This window comes from Falco biarmicus, chromosome 12 (assembly GCF_023638135.1).
Source record: "Falco biarmicus isolate bFalBia1 chromosome 12, bFalBia1.pri, whole genome shotgun sequence".
Classification (NCBI taxonomy): domain Eukaryota; kingdom Metazoa; phylum Chordata; class Aves; order Falconiformes; family Falconidae; genus Falco; species Falco biarmicus.
Window position 1 is genome coordinate 21,462,345 of NC_079299.1, and position 14,326 is coordinate 21,476,670.

The window sequence follows — 14,326 nt, forward strand, 5'->3', positions numbered from 1 at the left end:
CTTCCACAGGACCAATCAACCTCTTTTTGTCACCAGTACAAGACCTCCCAATTACTCAGAAGTCCCTCTCTTCGGATTATTAAGTAACTGAAATTGAGTTACGGAGAAGTCTAATTTTATCAAATAGATAGGCAAACACTTGAGTACTCACTCAAGCCTGATCAGACTATAAAGGTCTCCTTTTACAGGTAAGAATGGCTATAGCCTTTATAGTAAAGGCCAAGTGTATTAATAGTCATGTACATTACCTAGAGTCCCAAGCAATCAGCTAATTTAGTAACAGCCACATTAAAACTCAGGAGGGAAAAGATTTATCCAGTATTTGCCAGTTCAGCAGGTACACAGCAGGAAAGTTTTACTCCCAACACACCAGTTAGTCTCCTGTACCATAACTCAGGTCCCCAAAGAATCACTGTATCTTTGTGCAGCTGTGCCTTAAAGGGTATTTGCTTTCAACAATTCAGGAGATGAAAACAGATGGGACATAGTTAAACTACAGGAAGTTAGTAGATGCCCTGAAAAAAGGATCCAGACAGACAAGAATACACGGTTATATTTGATAAAGTTATCACTTAAAGCAACACCAAATTTTATTCAATATTCCATTAAAGTTCTACAGAGTGTAGGTCATTCATGAAAGCCTTTCAGCGCCACTGGTGCTTGAAACCAGACATAGTCCTCCCAAGCAGAAGTCACATGCTGAGGAGCCGAGGCATTTACGTTGACGTCTCCATCACAGGACAGGTTAACAGTTAGTTTCCTCCCTCGGGTTGGCACTTTATAGTTGAGCTTGGGCCGGAACCAATCAACACCACAATCACGGTGTCCCTGGAGCATAACAACAGTGCCCATGACAGGGAGAGCCTTCAGCTCACTGAAGACATCTGCAACAAAGAGTGAGTGAAAGAGCTTGCGAACACAGGATCCAGTTTTGAGGCTCTCCTCAGCGCTGCCCTCACAGATACCCTCAAAGTTGAGCTCATAGAGCTCCTTGGGGCTCATGACATTGCCTCCAAGCAGAATAAGAACCCGAGGAACCACTGTCAAACTAAACATTATTTCCAAGTGCTGGAACATTTCCTCCAGTTCTACCAGCACCTGCTGGCACTTCTTGCTTGCCAGGTCCATGGAGGGTGGCTTCTTCATCACTTCTCCACCCTGGAAAACAAAGCGAAGAAAGATCAACCCATTTCATTATTAGGAACATTAGTACCAACACATGGTTCAGAAAGCATGGCCCATCCCATCCCTGAAAGTTAAGGAAGGTTCAAGGGTTTATGTGCCTTTTAAGAGATACAGATACCCACATACAGAATCAGGAGATCCAAGATGAACACAAATGGCTGCCCTATAGCTACTCAGTTTAAATCTGAATCATGCTGCTGAGGAACGCCCACAAGAATTACAAACTCCATCTTTTAAAGATCAGCTATCACTCCAAAAACACTTACCAGGCTTTTTTCTTAAAGTTGCTTGAGTAACAAACAAAGCAGTGGCATGCTTTGAGCACAAAGTGGAACAACAAGAGACAAATAGCAACTTTTTGAGACCTTTAGCCACCTAACCTAAAGGGTTTTTTCGTTGTTTGTGGGTGGTTGTTTTTTTTTTAAATGAAGTTGTGGTAACACTTAAGGATACAGGTACAACCGCACTTCATTTTAGAAGCGTTTGGCACATTAAAATACAGTTTCCTGAGCTAGAACAGTTACCAGACATGAAAAACCCCAAAAGCCGCAGCCCCTGTGGCACGGCTGCCCCCAGACCCAGGGGTCCCGCCCGGGGGTCCCTTACCTGCGCCGCCCGCCAGCAGAAGTGGGCGAGCTGCTCGTAGGGCAGCGGGAGCTGGTGCCGCTGGTACAGGACGTGCTTGAGCAGTTCGCAGGCGAAGCGGCAGCAGCTCTCCCGGCTCACAGCGCCCGGAAACACCACGGATACCGAGGGGTAGGAGACCGGAGGGCTGCTCTGCCGGGTCCTCATCTCGTCACCACGATCTAGGGCCGGTAACGCCTCAGCTATGAGAAGCGGGGACGCCGAAGAGGCCGCTCGGGCGAGAACAGGCGCCACCGCAACGCCAGGAGCCGCCATTTCCCGGCCAACGGAGAACGGCCAGCTGGGATTTGAACGGCCGCGTGCGCCGCACGGCATCATGGGAGCGGCGGCGCACTCGCCCCTCTCGGCCCGCGGCGGCGCTGGCGTTATGTCGGCCAGGGCCGGGCGCGCCTTCAGCCCCGCAGCTCGCCGCGGCCCGGCGGGAGGGGGGCCCGCGGCCAGCCCGGCCCCGGGCAGCGGAGCGGAGCGGGCTGACCCGGCCGGCTCGCTTCTCCTGCCTTGGTAGCTGTGCGGGGAGCAGGTCCAGGGGCCGTTGCTGAAGTGCTCGGTGGGGCTAACGGCCGCCGCGCTGAGGGGGCACCGCGGCGGCTGCGGCAGGCCCGGGTGCCCGGGCGCGGGCGCCGTGAGGTGCGGCTGCGTCCTTGCAGGGCTGCCCGGGGGGCTCCGGGAAACAGGCTGACTGGTTTGGCCCCCGCCCTGCGCTGGAGCCCAGCCAGGCTGGCCGCCCTGGGGCCTGGCAGCCTTGCTGGCTCCGGGCCCTGGCAGCACTCCCTTTGGCCTGCGGCGGGCTCTCCTCCCGCGGCCGGGAGGCTGGGAGCGTGCCGCGAGTGGGAGTCGCCGTGTTTGGAAACAACGTGGCCGCAGCCCCATTGGGTGCTGCCGCCAGGACACGGCGCGGCGAGGGCGGTCGCTGCCGGCGGGGGGCGGGAGGAGCCGCTCCCCGGCGAGGAGGGTGGGCGAGGTTCCTCCGCGGCAGCGCATGCTAAAAGCCCCAAAGAGTGTTAAAGTTGCAAAGACTAACCGGGCGCCGCCCTCGCCAGAGGATGCGGTGGAGAAAAACGAGGCTTGGCGGCGGTGGGAGACGGGCCAAACGCTCGGTGAGGTGATGCGGAGCACGGCAAGGGGGTCTTGCTGTCGCCCCCCGCGGCAGGAGCTCTGCGACCGGGCTGTGCGGTGATGAGGTACCGCCTGTGCCGAGCGCCCTCAGTAACGTTCCAACGACGCCAGTAAGAAGCGGGCGCCGGTCGGCCGTTGTCGCTCAGCGAGGCCCCGCCCCGCCGCGAGGCCTGTGAGCCGCGAGAGGGGAAACCGGCGGGCACGAGCGGGTCCCGCCGGGCGGGCCCGGGGCAGCGGCAGCACACCTCGCGTTGTGCGCCGCGGCCGCCAGGCGGCGCCCTCTCTCGGACTCCAGCTCCCATCCGCCCCCGCGGGGGGAGCCCACAGGGGAGCGAGGGGGCGCGCCGCGTGGCGCGCCGGGAGCTGCAGTTCCGAGGGGGCGGGGCGCGGGGCCTTCTGGGAGCCGTAGGCGAGCGGGACTCTGTTTCCCGTGGCGCCGCGCGGCGGCTGCTGACGCCGGGGCGGCGGGGCCGGGGCGGGGAGCCCGGGCGGGGGAGCGGGCGCCGCACCGGGGCGGCGGGGCCGCGCCGGCTGCCATGGACTCGCGGGTGTCGGAGCTGTTCGGGGGCTGCTGCCGGCCGGCGGGCGGCGGGGCAGGCGGGGCGATGCGCGGGCGCGGGGGTACCGCGCCCGGCGGCGGCGGCAGCGGCTCGAAGGCGAAGAAGAAGAACGGGCGGAGCCGGGGGGGGAAGGCCAACAACCCGCCGTACCTGCCGCCCGAGGTGAGCTCCCCCGGCCGGGCCGGCGGCCGCCGCCGCGTCCCGTCAGCCGCGGAGGGGGCGCCCCCCGCCCCGAGGCCTGGTGTCGCGGGGTCCGCGCCGCTCCTGTCAGGGCCGGGCGGGTCCCGGGGGCGGGGGGCGCCGCCGCTGCGGGGCTGGAGGGGGCGGAGGGGTGGGGTGTCCCCCCGAGCAGCTCGGTGCGACCCGCGCCTGCAGCTCCCCCACCGTCGCGGGTTTGGTCGCTCGTCAGGTTGGGGGCTGCTTCTGGAGAGGCTCGGCCGGGGGTCCCGGCGGGGTCGGTGCGGGGTCGGCTGGCAGCCCTGCGGGCGGTGCTGCAGCCCCGGGCCCGCGGGCGGTGTGCCCTCCTGCCCCGCTCTCTCCTCCGGGGTTTGACGTGGCAGCACACTGTGCTTGTGTCCCTGGTGCCAGCAAGCTCCTTGCGTGGCCCACCAAGCCCTGTCCGTTATTAGTATCTTGCTGCCTGGTGTCTGTCTGTGGGTGCTTTGCCGTCTGGGAACTAAATAGCTTCAGAAATAAAGATTTGCTCAACTCGTAGTCCCGAGCATCCTGTTCGCATCTCTCCCCAAGAGCCAATCTGGTGGGTGTAAGTCCCTTTCCAGCTGCCAAACTCATAGGCATTGCTCAGCAGGCTCTAGTGACTCCCCTTCACGGCTAATTTGACAACTTTTCTTACGCAGAGATGCAGATGGTACTGACGGTGTGAGGCACTTGCCTCTTGCAGCAGGAAAAAATGGCATTGGTAGTGAGTATGTTGGTTAGTTCAGGCAGTTGGCACCGTGCTGATAGGACTGTCACCGTGGGGAGCATTACATTGCCCTGGAGTCAACTGCTTGGTCCTACTCAGTGAGCTTTCTGTAAAATCTGTAAGAGCCTGCGCTGGCTGGGAGGGAGCGATTCCTCCAGGAGGCAGGGCTGTGACTCTTGGCAAGACAGGAAAACAGCACTTTGCTACTGCTAGATCTTCTCCATGGGCAGGATTGTCCCCTGCAGCCTCAGTTTAGTTTCTGTGTCTTTTGAGCTGGAGGCTGGACAGCCCCCTGCGGTTTCAGCACAGCTTCCTGGCCCTGGCTACCCTGTGCAGTATGTGGCCCAGCAAGTCTAGGCTTGTTGCTTTCCTAGTCTCAGCTGCCTTGAAGGAGACCCACCCCCTTATTTAGATGACAGCACAGTAGGTGAATGTGTTTTTCCTAGAGCTGGAAAGCTGGTAGATGGTAAGAGAGGAAGACCTTCTGCAAGTACCCTTTTCTCACTGCGTAGCTCCGCTACCCGAGAGCCGAGCTGACAATTCAGAACTTCCTTCTGTTGGCCTTTTGCCACTGTAAACAACACTGTGGTTAGGAACTGAGCTAGAAGGCAAGGAGAGGGCTCTTGCCTCTCCTGACATGCAAATCAGTGTCCAGAGGAAAAGGAAGTGCTTAGTGTTGGCAGCCCCATTTAGTCTGCCACAGTACTTGGCTTCATGCGGGCTCCAGCACCTTCTCAGCGGTCCTTAGACTGAATCAGTAAGAAAATTACTTTGATATTGGCTAAATGTTCTCTTTGTAAAACTGGAGCCTGTTGTGGTTGGAATGAGCTTGGTGAGCACCCGGGCCTTTCTGTGACAGCCCAGTCCAGCTCCAGCCCTTCCTGGGAAAGTTCTGAGCATGTTGTGGACAGACAGTCCCAATCAGCTCTGGTTCTCCAGAACTGCCAGGCCAGTGACCAGCTGGCTGTACTGCAAAGAATTCAGTAGCTTGTTTCCTTATGTATGTAGTCCTTTTTTTCTTGCAGAGAGAAGATATGCGAGGATATGGAAAGGAGTCAGTGAAAAACTAATTTAGTGAGGGAGGGTATCAGTCTGCAGGAGAGCAGGCAGTGACTTTTGTTCCCAGTCTCCTGTTTCTGTGCACATTGGGTGGATGGAAGCTGCTGGATAGGATGGGAGTGGGATGCTCTGGGTGGCATTGTGGGTCATGGATGGGTGGTGGAGAATACTTTTAATCATCTGCTGGCCTGTGCCTTTTTGAAACTGGAACTCTCTCTCTGTGACTGTTAGACCGGCCCTATTCTTCACTGGCAGTAAAAAAAATATCCCAAAACCAGCATTAGCCCCCATGTCCCTCTCTAGTTTTGTCCTCTGGTTTCCATGATATGGGATGCAAACAGCAGAAACAAACCTAAAGTAAGTTCCAGTTGAGCGTAGGAATGAATGGCAGAAGAGCCTATGACCTAACGCTATATTTCTGCCACTTTCCCTCTCTCTGAAACCGTCAGCATGAGCTGCAGAGTATCTGGGCATCTGATGCCTATAGAAGTCCCTGCTGGCACAGCATCTAACCTTTCTGTCTCGTTTCATTCTCTGACCAGGCAGAAGATGGGAACATTGAGTACAAGGTGAGCCTCTTGAAGTTGCAGAAGGAGGTCTTCCTCCCAGAGGGTTATTTTGCAGTGAGTAACTTTACCAAACACAGCATATGGGAAACATGTCCAAGGAAAGGATAGAAAAGTGGACACTCTACTAAGGGTCTATCAATCATCTTCTGTATTTGTGCCTAGCAATACCCAGTATGCTGAGCTGGAAGAATTTGATCCCAGTACTCATTTTGAGGAATCTGGTTTAGGAGATGAGGGCCACTGTGTTTTTCCTGAAATCTTCTTCCTTTTGAGAGAGAACGGCAGGTGTCCCTGAAAATCATTTGTCACTTTCTTGTGGCTTTTTTGCCATTTGCACTTACTGGCTCCTGTGTCACAGATCAGTCCCACAGCAGGCAGGGTACAGATCCCTTTGGCAAGATGCAGGAAAGTTCTTCTACCATATGTATACACCTTTATGAAACCCTTTCTCATCTGTCCTATGGCTTCTGTGCAGACACTAACTTGGGTTGTGTTTTCTAGAGGTGGGTCAGAGCTGGGGGAATTCCTTCATGGTGTTGGGTTAGGGAGTTGCTGGCTTGGGTACTGGGATTCCCTCTGCATACAGGCTGTGACTGTAACTACCCCCTTCATTAAACAGCTAAAGCTAGTGAATCCCTCGCAATATCGCTTTGAGCACCTGGTGACACAGATGAAGTGGCGACTACAGGAAGGCCGAGGTGAGGCTGTCTATCAGATTGGTGTGGAGGACAACGGGCTGCTGGTGGGCCTCTCAGAGGAGGAGATGCGTGCCTCACTCAAGACACTGCGCCGTATGGCAGAGAAGTAAGTGTTCCCTTTCATCTGCAGGACCCACAGGCATAAACAGCCTCCAGTAGAGAGGCTCAGCCCCAGGAGTCCCCTGAGGAGCCAGTGGCTTCATTCTACAAAGCCCCTGTATGACTGAAATTCCCTCATCATGAGGCTCTGTAAATACAAGGGCAGTTACGGGGCTTTTGACTGGAAGCTTGAGGCTCCTTCCCTGCTATCCCCAGCTTCCATCCCATTTGCTTTGCCAGCTGTGATTCTAGAGGTGCAAGAGCTGCCAAGTACAAGTGTGTCTCAGTCCTTCCTTTCATGTTTGTGGCAGGGTTGGGGCTGACATTACGGTGCTGCGGGAGAGGGAGGTCGATTATGACAGCGACGTTCCAAGGAAGATAACGGAGGTCCTTGTCCGAAAGGTGCCTGATAACCAGCAGGTAGGGACCTGTGACTTGACCATTGTCTCCTGCTGGAGACTTAAAGGCTTCATACAAGCAGCTTCCTTTTGGAATGGGAGTCCAAACCCTAGAGGCACTTTGTCATAGATTGGCCCATAGCAGATGCTTTGAAGAGCTTCCAGAGAGAGGCCTGATAACACTTTTAATCTCCAAGATTGTGGTTGAGGCAGATACCAGTAGGGGAGATTGCCAGGATCAGAGGTGCAAAATTATTTCACTTCTATGGCAACAGTTCTGGTGCAGGCTAGTGTGCAAACAAGTAAAAATTTAGAGGTCCTGCTGCAGCAGACGGCCTTTTTTGTGATGTCAAAGCCTGATGTGTCACATCACAACTCCAGGGAGTGTATCAGGACTCCTGGGCAGTTTGCTGGGAGCAAGAGCAGAATGAGCAAGATTACACTGCACAGTGTCCATCATGTAAAGAAGCTCTTTGAGGCACATCTCCACTGCCATGTAATGTTCATGCACTCCCAGCACAGCAGCAGCAGAGTTTCCCGATTTCTCTGTTCTTCTTCCTGTAGTTCCTAGACCTGCGAGTAGCTGTGCTGGGGAATGTGGACTCAGGGAAATCAACCCTGTTGGGTGTCCTAACACAAGGAGAGCTGGACAACGGGCGGGGAAGAGCACGCCTCAACCTCTTCCGGCATCTCCATGAAATCCAGTCAGGAAGAACGTCGAGCATCAGCTTTGAGATCCTCGGTTTCAACAGCAAAGGAGAGGTGAGGGAGTGGGCTGCTGAACTCAGAAAGCTGGAGGAGAGTAGGACTACCCTCCTGTTACAACTGTGAGTGGGACATGAGAGAAGTGGCACAGCTCTGTGCCTCTTTAGCTGAACCTGAGTGCTACTTGTCCATTTGCAACAGGCATTGTTTCTTGCACCCATGGTGAATGATCTCTCCTCACTAATTCTGAGGTCAAAGTGGATAGAAGAGCTGGGTTTTCTTCATTTGCCTGCTGGGGCTCCTTCTCTTACCAAGTCCTTATGTTCCTCAGGTGGTAAATTACAGTGACTCCCGAACAGCAGAAGAGATCTGTGAGAGTTCTTCCAAAATGATCACTTTCATTGACCTGGCTGGCCACCACAAGTATCTTAAGACAACCATCTTTGGTCTCACCAGCTACTGCCCGGACTTTGCTATGCTGGTGGTTAGCGCCAACACTGGCATTGGTGAGTGTTGCCCTGCCTGCATGGACTGGCAGAAATGTGTGAAGAGAAATGGAGAATGGGGGCAGTGGGTCCTTGTTAGCTGGGAACAGCTGTCAGAAAAAAAAATACTAGTGTGGAAGCAGAGCTGGGATCCTCTTAGACTGCCTTAAACTGTACCCTGGACAGAGATGCTTTGTTTGGAATTTGAGGCTGTGTTTGTCAGAAAAACCCCCTAATTTTGACATATTAGGGATGCTGAATGCTGAAGCCTTGTAAAAAGGCAGCTGGAATTCTCCCACATCTTTCCTTGACATTTTTGTGGCTGTTTTCTGGCAAACTCGTGCCCAAGAATAAAAATTACTGCATCTTTCTGAAGCACAGAGATCAGTCACAAAAATTCTTGGTGGTTTTTATTTTTCTGGACTGATGTTTGGTTTCATTTAAAAGATAATTTTGCTTTTTCATTGCCTGGTGAACTAAGCAGTTAGGGTGAAATCTCTAGAGTGGGCCTGTGGGAGAGCCAGGAGACACAGCCGTCGTGTAAACAAGCAACAGTGATGACTGCTACTGTACCTACACTCTCACATGTCTCCTGCAGCAGGCACAACACGAGAGCACTTAGGCTTGGCCATGGCCCTCAAGGTCCCCTTCTTCATTGTCATCAGCAAAGTTGACTTGTGTTCAAAGGCCACCGTGGAACGGACAGTGAAGCAGCTGGAGCGAATCCTGAAGCAGCCAGGCTGCAACAAGCTCCCGCTGCTTGTGAACTCAGATGATGATGCAGTTACAGCAGCGCAGCAGTTTGCACAGTCTCCCAAGTAAGGGACCATTACTTTTCTCTTCTGGGAGCAGGCAGTTCAGACTGGGCTGCTGTGCGGAGCTGGGGAAGGGGAACTACAGGGGAGGCAACTGTATCTTGAACATCTTGGTTTCTCATCAAGTTTCCTACCTTTGCATTCTCCAAGAAGGCATTTTCTTCTCCCAGGCCTTTTTCTGGGCTCTGGGAGCAGAAGATGCCTGAGGCTTCACTGGAGTTACTTCTCCATGACAGAAGTGTAGGGGACTGGTACCTCAACCAACCACTGAGGCAGGGGTTTACTGCAGAGTTGTACCTAGCCAGTGTGCCCTCCTGCTCTAGCTTGCAGTCTCTGTCCTCTTGCTGCACTCAGGATATTCAGAATCCCAGCCATCTTCTTCAGCTGCACTCTGGCCTTCTGTTCATTCCTGCCTATTTGTGTCTGACAGCATCACCCCAATCTTCACACTGTCCAGCGTTTCTGGGGAGAACCTGGATCTCCTAAAAGTCTTCCTCAACATCCTTCCTCCACTGACCAACAGTAAAGAGCAGGAAGAACTAATGCAGCAACTCACAGAGTTTCAGGTGTGTAAGGGAGGTTTGTTTCTAGTTCTGGTACTGCACTCTTTGCTATGACATGTGACAAACATCTGGGGGATCTGGACACCATGGGCAGAGACTTGGTGAACTCCTGGACTACTAGGAGACATTAAAGAAAGGACTTGGTTCTTGAAAAAAGCCTGTTAGGCAGGGTTCTGTCCTAACCAAGGGATGCCCATCTCAGGGGTAAGATTGTTTCTCTGGTTGCCGCTTCAAAGGCAGAGGTTCCTCTAGTGGGAGGTAGTGGGAGATGTCTGATGACCAGCAGAGAACTCACCTCCCTCCGCACAAGGGGTGGGTACCTTGTCTCATTCTGGAGAACCTATTTCAGTTGTCTGAGAGCTCATTCTTGTGCCTTGCTGCAGGTCGATGAAATTTATACTGTGCCAGAGGTGGGGACTGTTGTGGGAGGAACTCTGTCAAGGTAAGTGAGGCCAAACAGACCAGTGTGGGTGTGAATGGTTGCTGAAGTTCCCACAAGGTTAGAGTCATCTGCTGTAGATGTGGAAGCAGCGCGAGGCTCAGTCCTGACTGCTGCCAGGTGACTGGGCCAAGTGAGGGTAAAGCCCTACAGGGTGCTGGGAGGTGCCATGAGCAGACCATTGGTCCCGTGGTGGCAAGCAGGAGTCTGCTCTAAAGTTGCTGGATTAGGAACGTAACCGGTAGCATGCTGAAGAAAAGCATCCTGGGACCCAGAGTGGACAGAGGTTAGCCATGATCCCAAGGCCTCGCTTTCCTCCTTCCTCAAGCAGGGGGAGGAAATGTAGAGGGCAACTCCTCCGATCCCAGCAGAGGTTATCTGCATGCTGCCCCGTGAGAAGGCAGCTGGCCCTCAGTGTTTCGGAGTGATCAGATCAGGTGCAGGCCACCAGTGCATCCACACGGAACAGGTGTCAGCTACAGTCTCTCCAGCAGAAACAATGCAGTGTGGCGGAGTGCTGGGGACAGAATGGGCCCTGTCTGTACCTGGTATTCTTAGAAGTGATAATGTGGCTTCTGCTCATGTTGTAGGAAATCCCTGTTCCCATCAGCTTTGCTTCCCTGTTAGTTGGTCCAGGGTAAGGGTCTAAGGACACTCACCTCCTTGGCCCTGGGTGAGTTTGTGCGGATTGATCTTGGAGGGTAAATTTTTTTCCTTGTCTCCTGATGAGCTCTGTCCTACTCTTCTGCCCTGGGCAGTGGGATCTGCCGAGAAGGGGAGAACCTGGTGGTTGGTCCCACTGATGATGGAAAGTTCCTCCGGCTGAAAGTGTGCAGTATCCAGCGCAACCGCTCTGCCTGCCGAGTGCTGCGGGCTGGGCAGGCAGCCACGCTGGCCCTTGGACCCTTCGACCGCTCCCTGCTGCGCAAGGTGAGTGCTGCTGTTGTCAGGTTGCTCACTGGTCCAGTGAGCAGGACTGGAGGCTTCCCTGTAGGTCCCCCGTTGGTAGGGTGGGAATGAAGTACAGATGTTTGCAGGAAACTTGCTGGAAGGGGAGGAAATGGTCAGACTACAAAGTAGGATGAGAATGGGGCGCAGCCCAGGTTGCAGAGTGATGTGTTTGTGGCACTGGGGGCTGTTCCCAAGCAAGGGGACTGGTCCTAACTGGTCTGAGCTTTGGGTTGTTGTGCAGGGCATGGTCATGGTGAGCCCAGAAATGAACCCCACCATCTGCTCCGTGTTTGAAGCTGAGATTGTGCTGTTGTTCCATGCCACGACTTTCCGGAAAGGGTTTCAGGTGACGGTGCACGTGGGGAATGTGCGACAGACTGCTATTGTAGAGAAGATCCATGGAAAGGTAGGCATGGGAGGAAAGGGAAGATGGACTTCCCTGTGGGGTTTGTTTGGATTCCACCAGGCCCCCTAGTAAGGCTAGGGGCTACTGGTATCTTGAGTAGCTGTGTCCCTTCCTAGGAGCACACTCCGTCCCCTTCTCCTGCCCATTTGGTTGCTTTTCTTCCCAACATGGTAAAGAATTCCCTCCTTGCAAAACAAGCAGCATAATGAACTACAGCAAGACTGAAGAGAGGTGAACTCTCCGTTCTCCAGAGCTTGTGTCTTCCTGTGTCCTCTTGTGCATACAATAATGGGAAGGGCTTAAACCTTGCAGTCTGAGGGAGGCAACCTCCTCATTTGCCTTATCTTCTCAGCATCCACATGCACCTCTGCTGCGTGCATTGGTATGGTGGATGGGTCTCAGCTCTCTCCATTTTCTTTTCAGGACAAGCTGCGGACAGGAGAGAAGGCAGTTGTCCGTTTCAGGTTCATCAAGCATCCTGAATACTTGAAGATTGGAGCCAAGCTGCTTTTCCGTGAAGGAGTCACCAAAGGCATTGGGCATGTCACTGACCTCCAAGCCATCATCACCAAAGAAAATGGCCTGGAGGAGTCCCTGGGGCCTGGACAGCTGAGCTTCTGACTACCACTAGGTCAGAGAGATCTCCACTCACCAACACCCAGGGAGAAGGATGGAAGCTCCCGTGGTTCTCCGAGTGATGCCTGGAGCTGCTGCTGTCCCGTTCTAGTGTGGGTGTCCCTCCTCCACACTGTGAGATGGAGCCTGGGAGAGTTTCTTGCATTCAGTGCCGTATATGGGGCAAGTTAAGCATGTTCTCCACATTGTCTGCAGCTTCCATGACCCTGCCCTCCTTCAGAATAGATCAGAGGCACCTGCAGACCTGGGCAGGCAAGTTGTGGCTTTGTTTACTGTTTGAAAATTACTGGTTGGGAGGAGCAGAACCCTTGAAGACTAGCAGTAAAGAGATGGTTTTCCATCTCTGGTCCCATTTCTGCTCTCTGAAGCACTGGGATGACAACAATCCTCTCTTGAATCATCCTGCAGCACATCCTTCTGGGCAGGGGATGGAAGAGGTCCTGCTACCCACAGCAGGGGTTTGGTTGAACCTCTCAGAATGCATTCAGGACACTTTTTAACCGTTTTAATCTTGGTTGGCTTTAATCTGCTGTGTGTCCGTTTGTGTGTTGGTTTTGCATTACTCCAATCTGAGTGTCTTAGTGTTGGACAAATGTTCTGTTCCCCACTCACATGTACATGCTCCTTCAGCATCCCACTTTCTGACTCCTGGGAAGCTGTGGCTGCTCTGAGTGGCGCAGCTTCCTGATGTAACGTCGTGAAGGCAGCGTTTGCGCTTCCATCCGTTCCTTGCAGCAGCTGGGCAGGAGGCCGTTCTGTGGAGCGGAGCGGGGCCTGGGTCTGTGCTGGCGTGTGCAGGTTGTTTCCATGGGTGTTCAGCTGACGGTGTCATCTGCACATTGGCAGCAGTGGTTTGCAGTGGGCTTCCTGGTGTGGCTGTTCCAGGTCCCAGCCCAGCTTGCTCCTCACACGCTTGCCTTAATGTGCGAGGAGGATAGGCTGCATCACTAACACAAAATCAGGTGACTTGTATTGTTTAGATGTGATTTGACAGTGGCGTGATTTTATTTGTTTCTCCTGGAGGAAGAACTCTTTTCTTTCCCTTGCCACTGGGGTTTGTTGTCAGAAGAAAGCTGATGTTGCCAGCAAGGACTCTGTGAACAAAGAGTGGAGCACGTTTGTCTCCCACTCGCTGTTGTGCAGCTCGGCTGTGTAGCCTGGAGGGTGCAGCAGGGGCTGTATGGCTGTACATAGGCTTTTGGTTTTATTGTTGACTGTTAGACCAAATGTGTCTACTGTGAGCAACAGGCCTTCAGCCAGCCCTGTTGCATGGTGTGGTGGCCTGCCAACCCTGACTGAAGAGAAGGGCGAGAGCCTGTGATAGCACTTGGGCACCCAAACAACCGTTCTACTACCGGGAGAGCAAGTTCTGCTGCTGGCACAGGCAGTGCCTGCGGGGCTGCGTGGCCCGTGCTGATCTGTGGATGTCGCAAAGTGGTGCTCTCCGCTGGGCTGGGCTCTAGCAGGTGGGGAGGTGGCAGCTACACCCTGCAAAGAGCGTGCTGAGGCACGGGGAAACCAGTGAAATGGTGATATCAATGAAGGGATTCAGAGGCAGCTTGGTAGTGACAGGAGTGGCCTGTCCCTCGGGGGGAGCACTGACTTCTTCTGCTTCTCCCCCATCAGCCCAGCAGTGAGACAGGAGCTGCTGGCTCAGGGTCACTGCTCAAGCAGGATCCCTCTTCTTTTCCTATCCTGGCAGTGGTCTGGGTGTTACGGTGACGTGGTCTTTCACCCATGCCTGCAGGAAGGACAAGCCCCAGCTGCCAGCACGCTCTTCCCTTTGGTGCTAGTGGGTCACAAAGAAAGCTGCCTGGGGTGTGGTGGGGACTCCAGCTGTTTGCAGCAGCCCTGATGTTTTCTACTCCAAAGTGGGCATGGGTGCTGTGACCTTCTCTGAAATAGCTGATGGCTGGTCTCACCTCATCCCTGCCATCTGTGGCATGACTGTTCTTGGTGCCATGCTCTTCATAATTGCTGTTTTGTTGTCTTGAATTTTTCTAATGCTGGGGGTTGTCACTATTCCCCAAGCATCTATATATAAATGTACAGAATAAAGATGTTTTATTGAG

At 54.0% G+C, this 14,326-nt stretch overlaps 2 protein-coding genes across 5 annotated transcripts; one reads left to right on the forward strand and one right to left on the reverse strand.

Moving 5' to 3' along the window:
• Nucleotides 1-545: 545 nt before the first annotated feature.
• Nucleotides 546-2,811, reverse strand: MAD2L1BP (MAD2L1 binding protein). The gene is made up of 2 exons (XM_056356861.1): nt 1,792-2,811; nt 546-1,158 (listed from the first exon to the last, which is right to left on the reverse strand). The coding sequence occupies exons 1-2, from the start codon at nt 2,809-2,811 to the stop codon at nt 628-630; spliced, it is 1,551 nt and encodes a 516-aa protein (XP_056212836.1). The 3' UTR covers nt 546-627.
• Nucleotides 2,812-2,820: 9 nt separating this feature from the next.
• Nucleotides 2,821-14,326, forward strand: GTPBP2 (GTP binding protein 2). 4 transcript variants are annotated; one of them, XM_056356858.1, is made up of 12 exons: nt 2,821-2,927; nt 6,033-6,059; nt 6,679-6,863; nt 7,168-7,276; nt 7,819-8,016; nt 8,291-8,465; nt 9,043-9,262; nt 9,690-9,825; nt 10,206-10,264; nt 11,020-11,191; nt 11,454-11,618; nt 12,042-14,326. In XM_056356858.1, exons 1-12 carry the CDS (start codon nt 2,874-2,876, stop codon nt 12,237-12,239), a joined length of 1,698 nt encoding a protein of 565 aa, XP_056212833.1. In that variant the 5' UTR covers nt 2,821-2,873; the 3' UTR covers nt 12,240-14,326. The 4 variants fall into 4 exon arrangements, with proteins under 4 accessions (XP_056212833.1, XP_056212832.1, XP_056212831.1 ...); XM_056356857.1 differs by lacking the exon at nt 2,821-2,927 and adding an exon at nt 3,422-3,668 and having other exon boundaries at nt 9,046-9,262; XM_056356856.1 differs by lacking the exon at nt 2,821-2,927 and adding an exon at nt 3,423-3,668.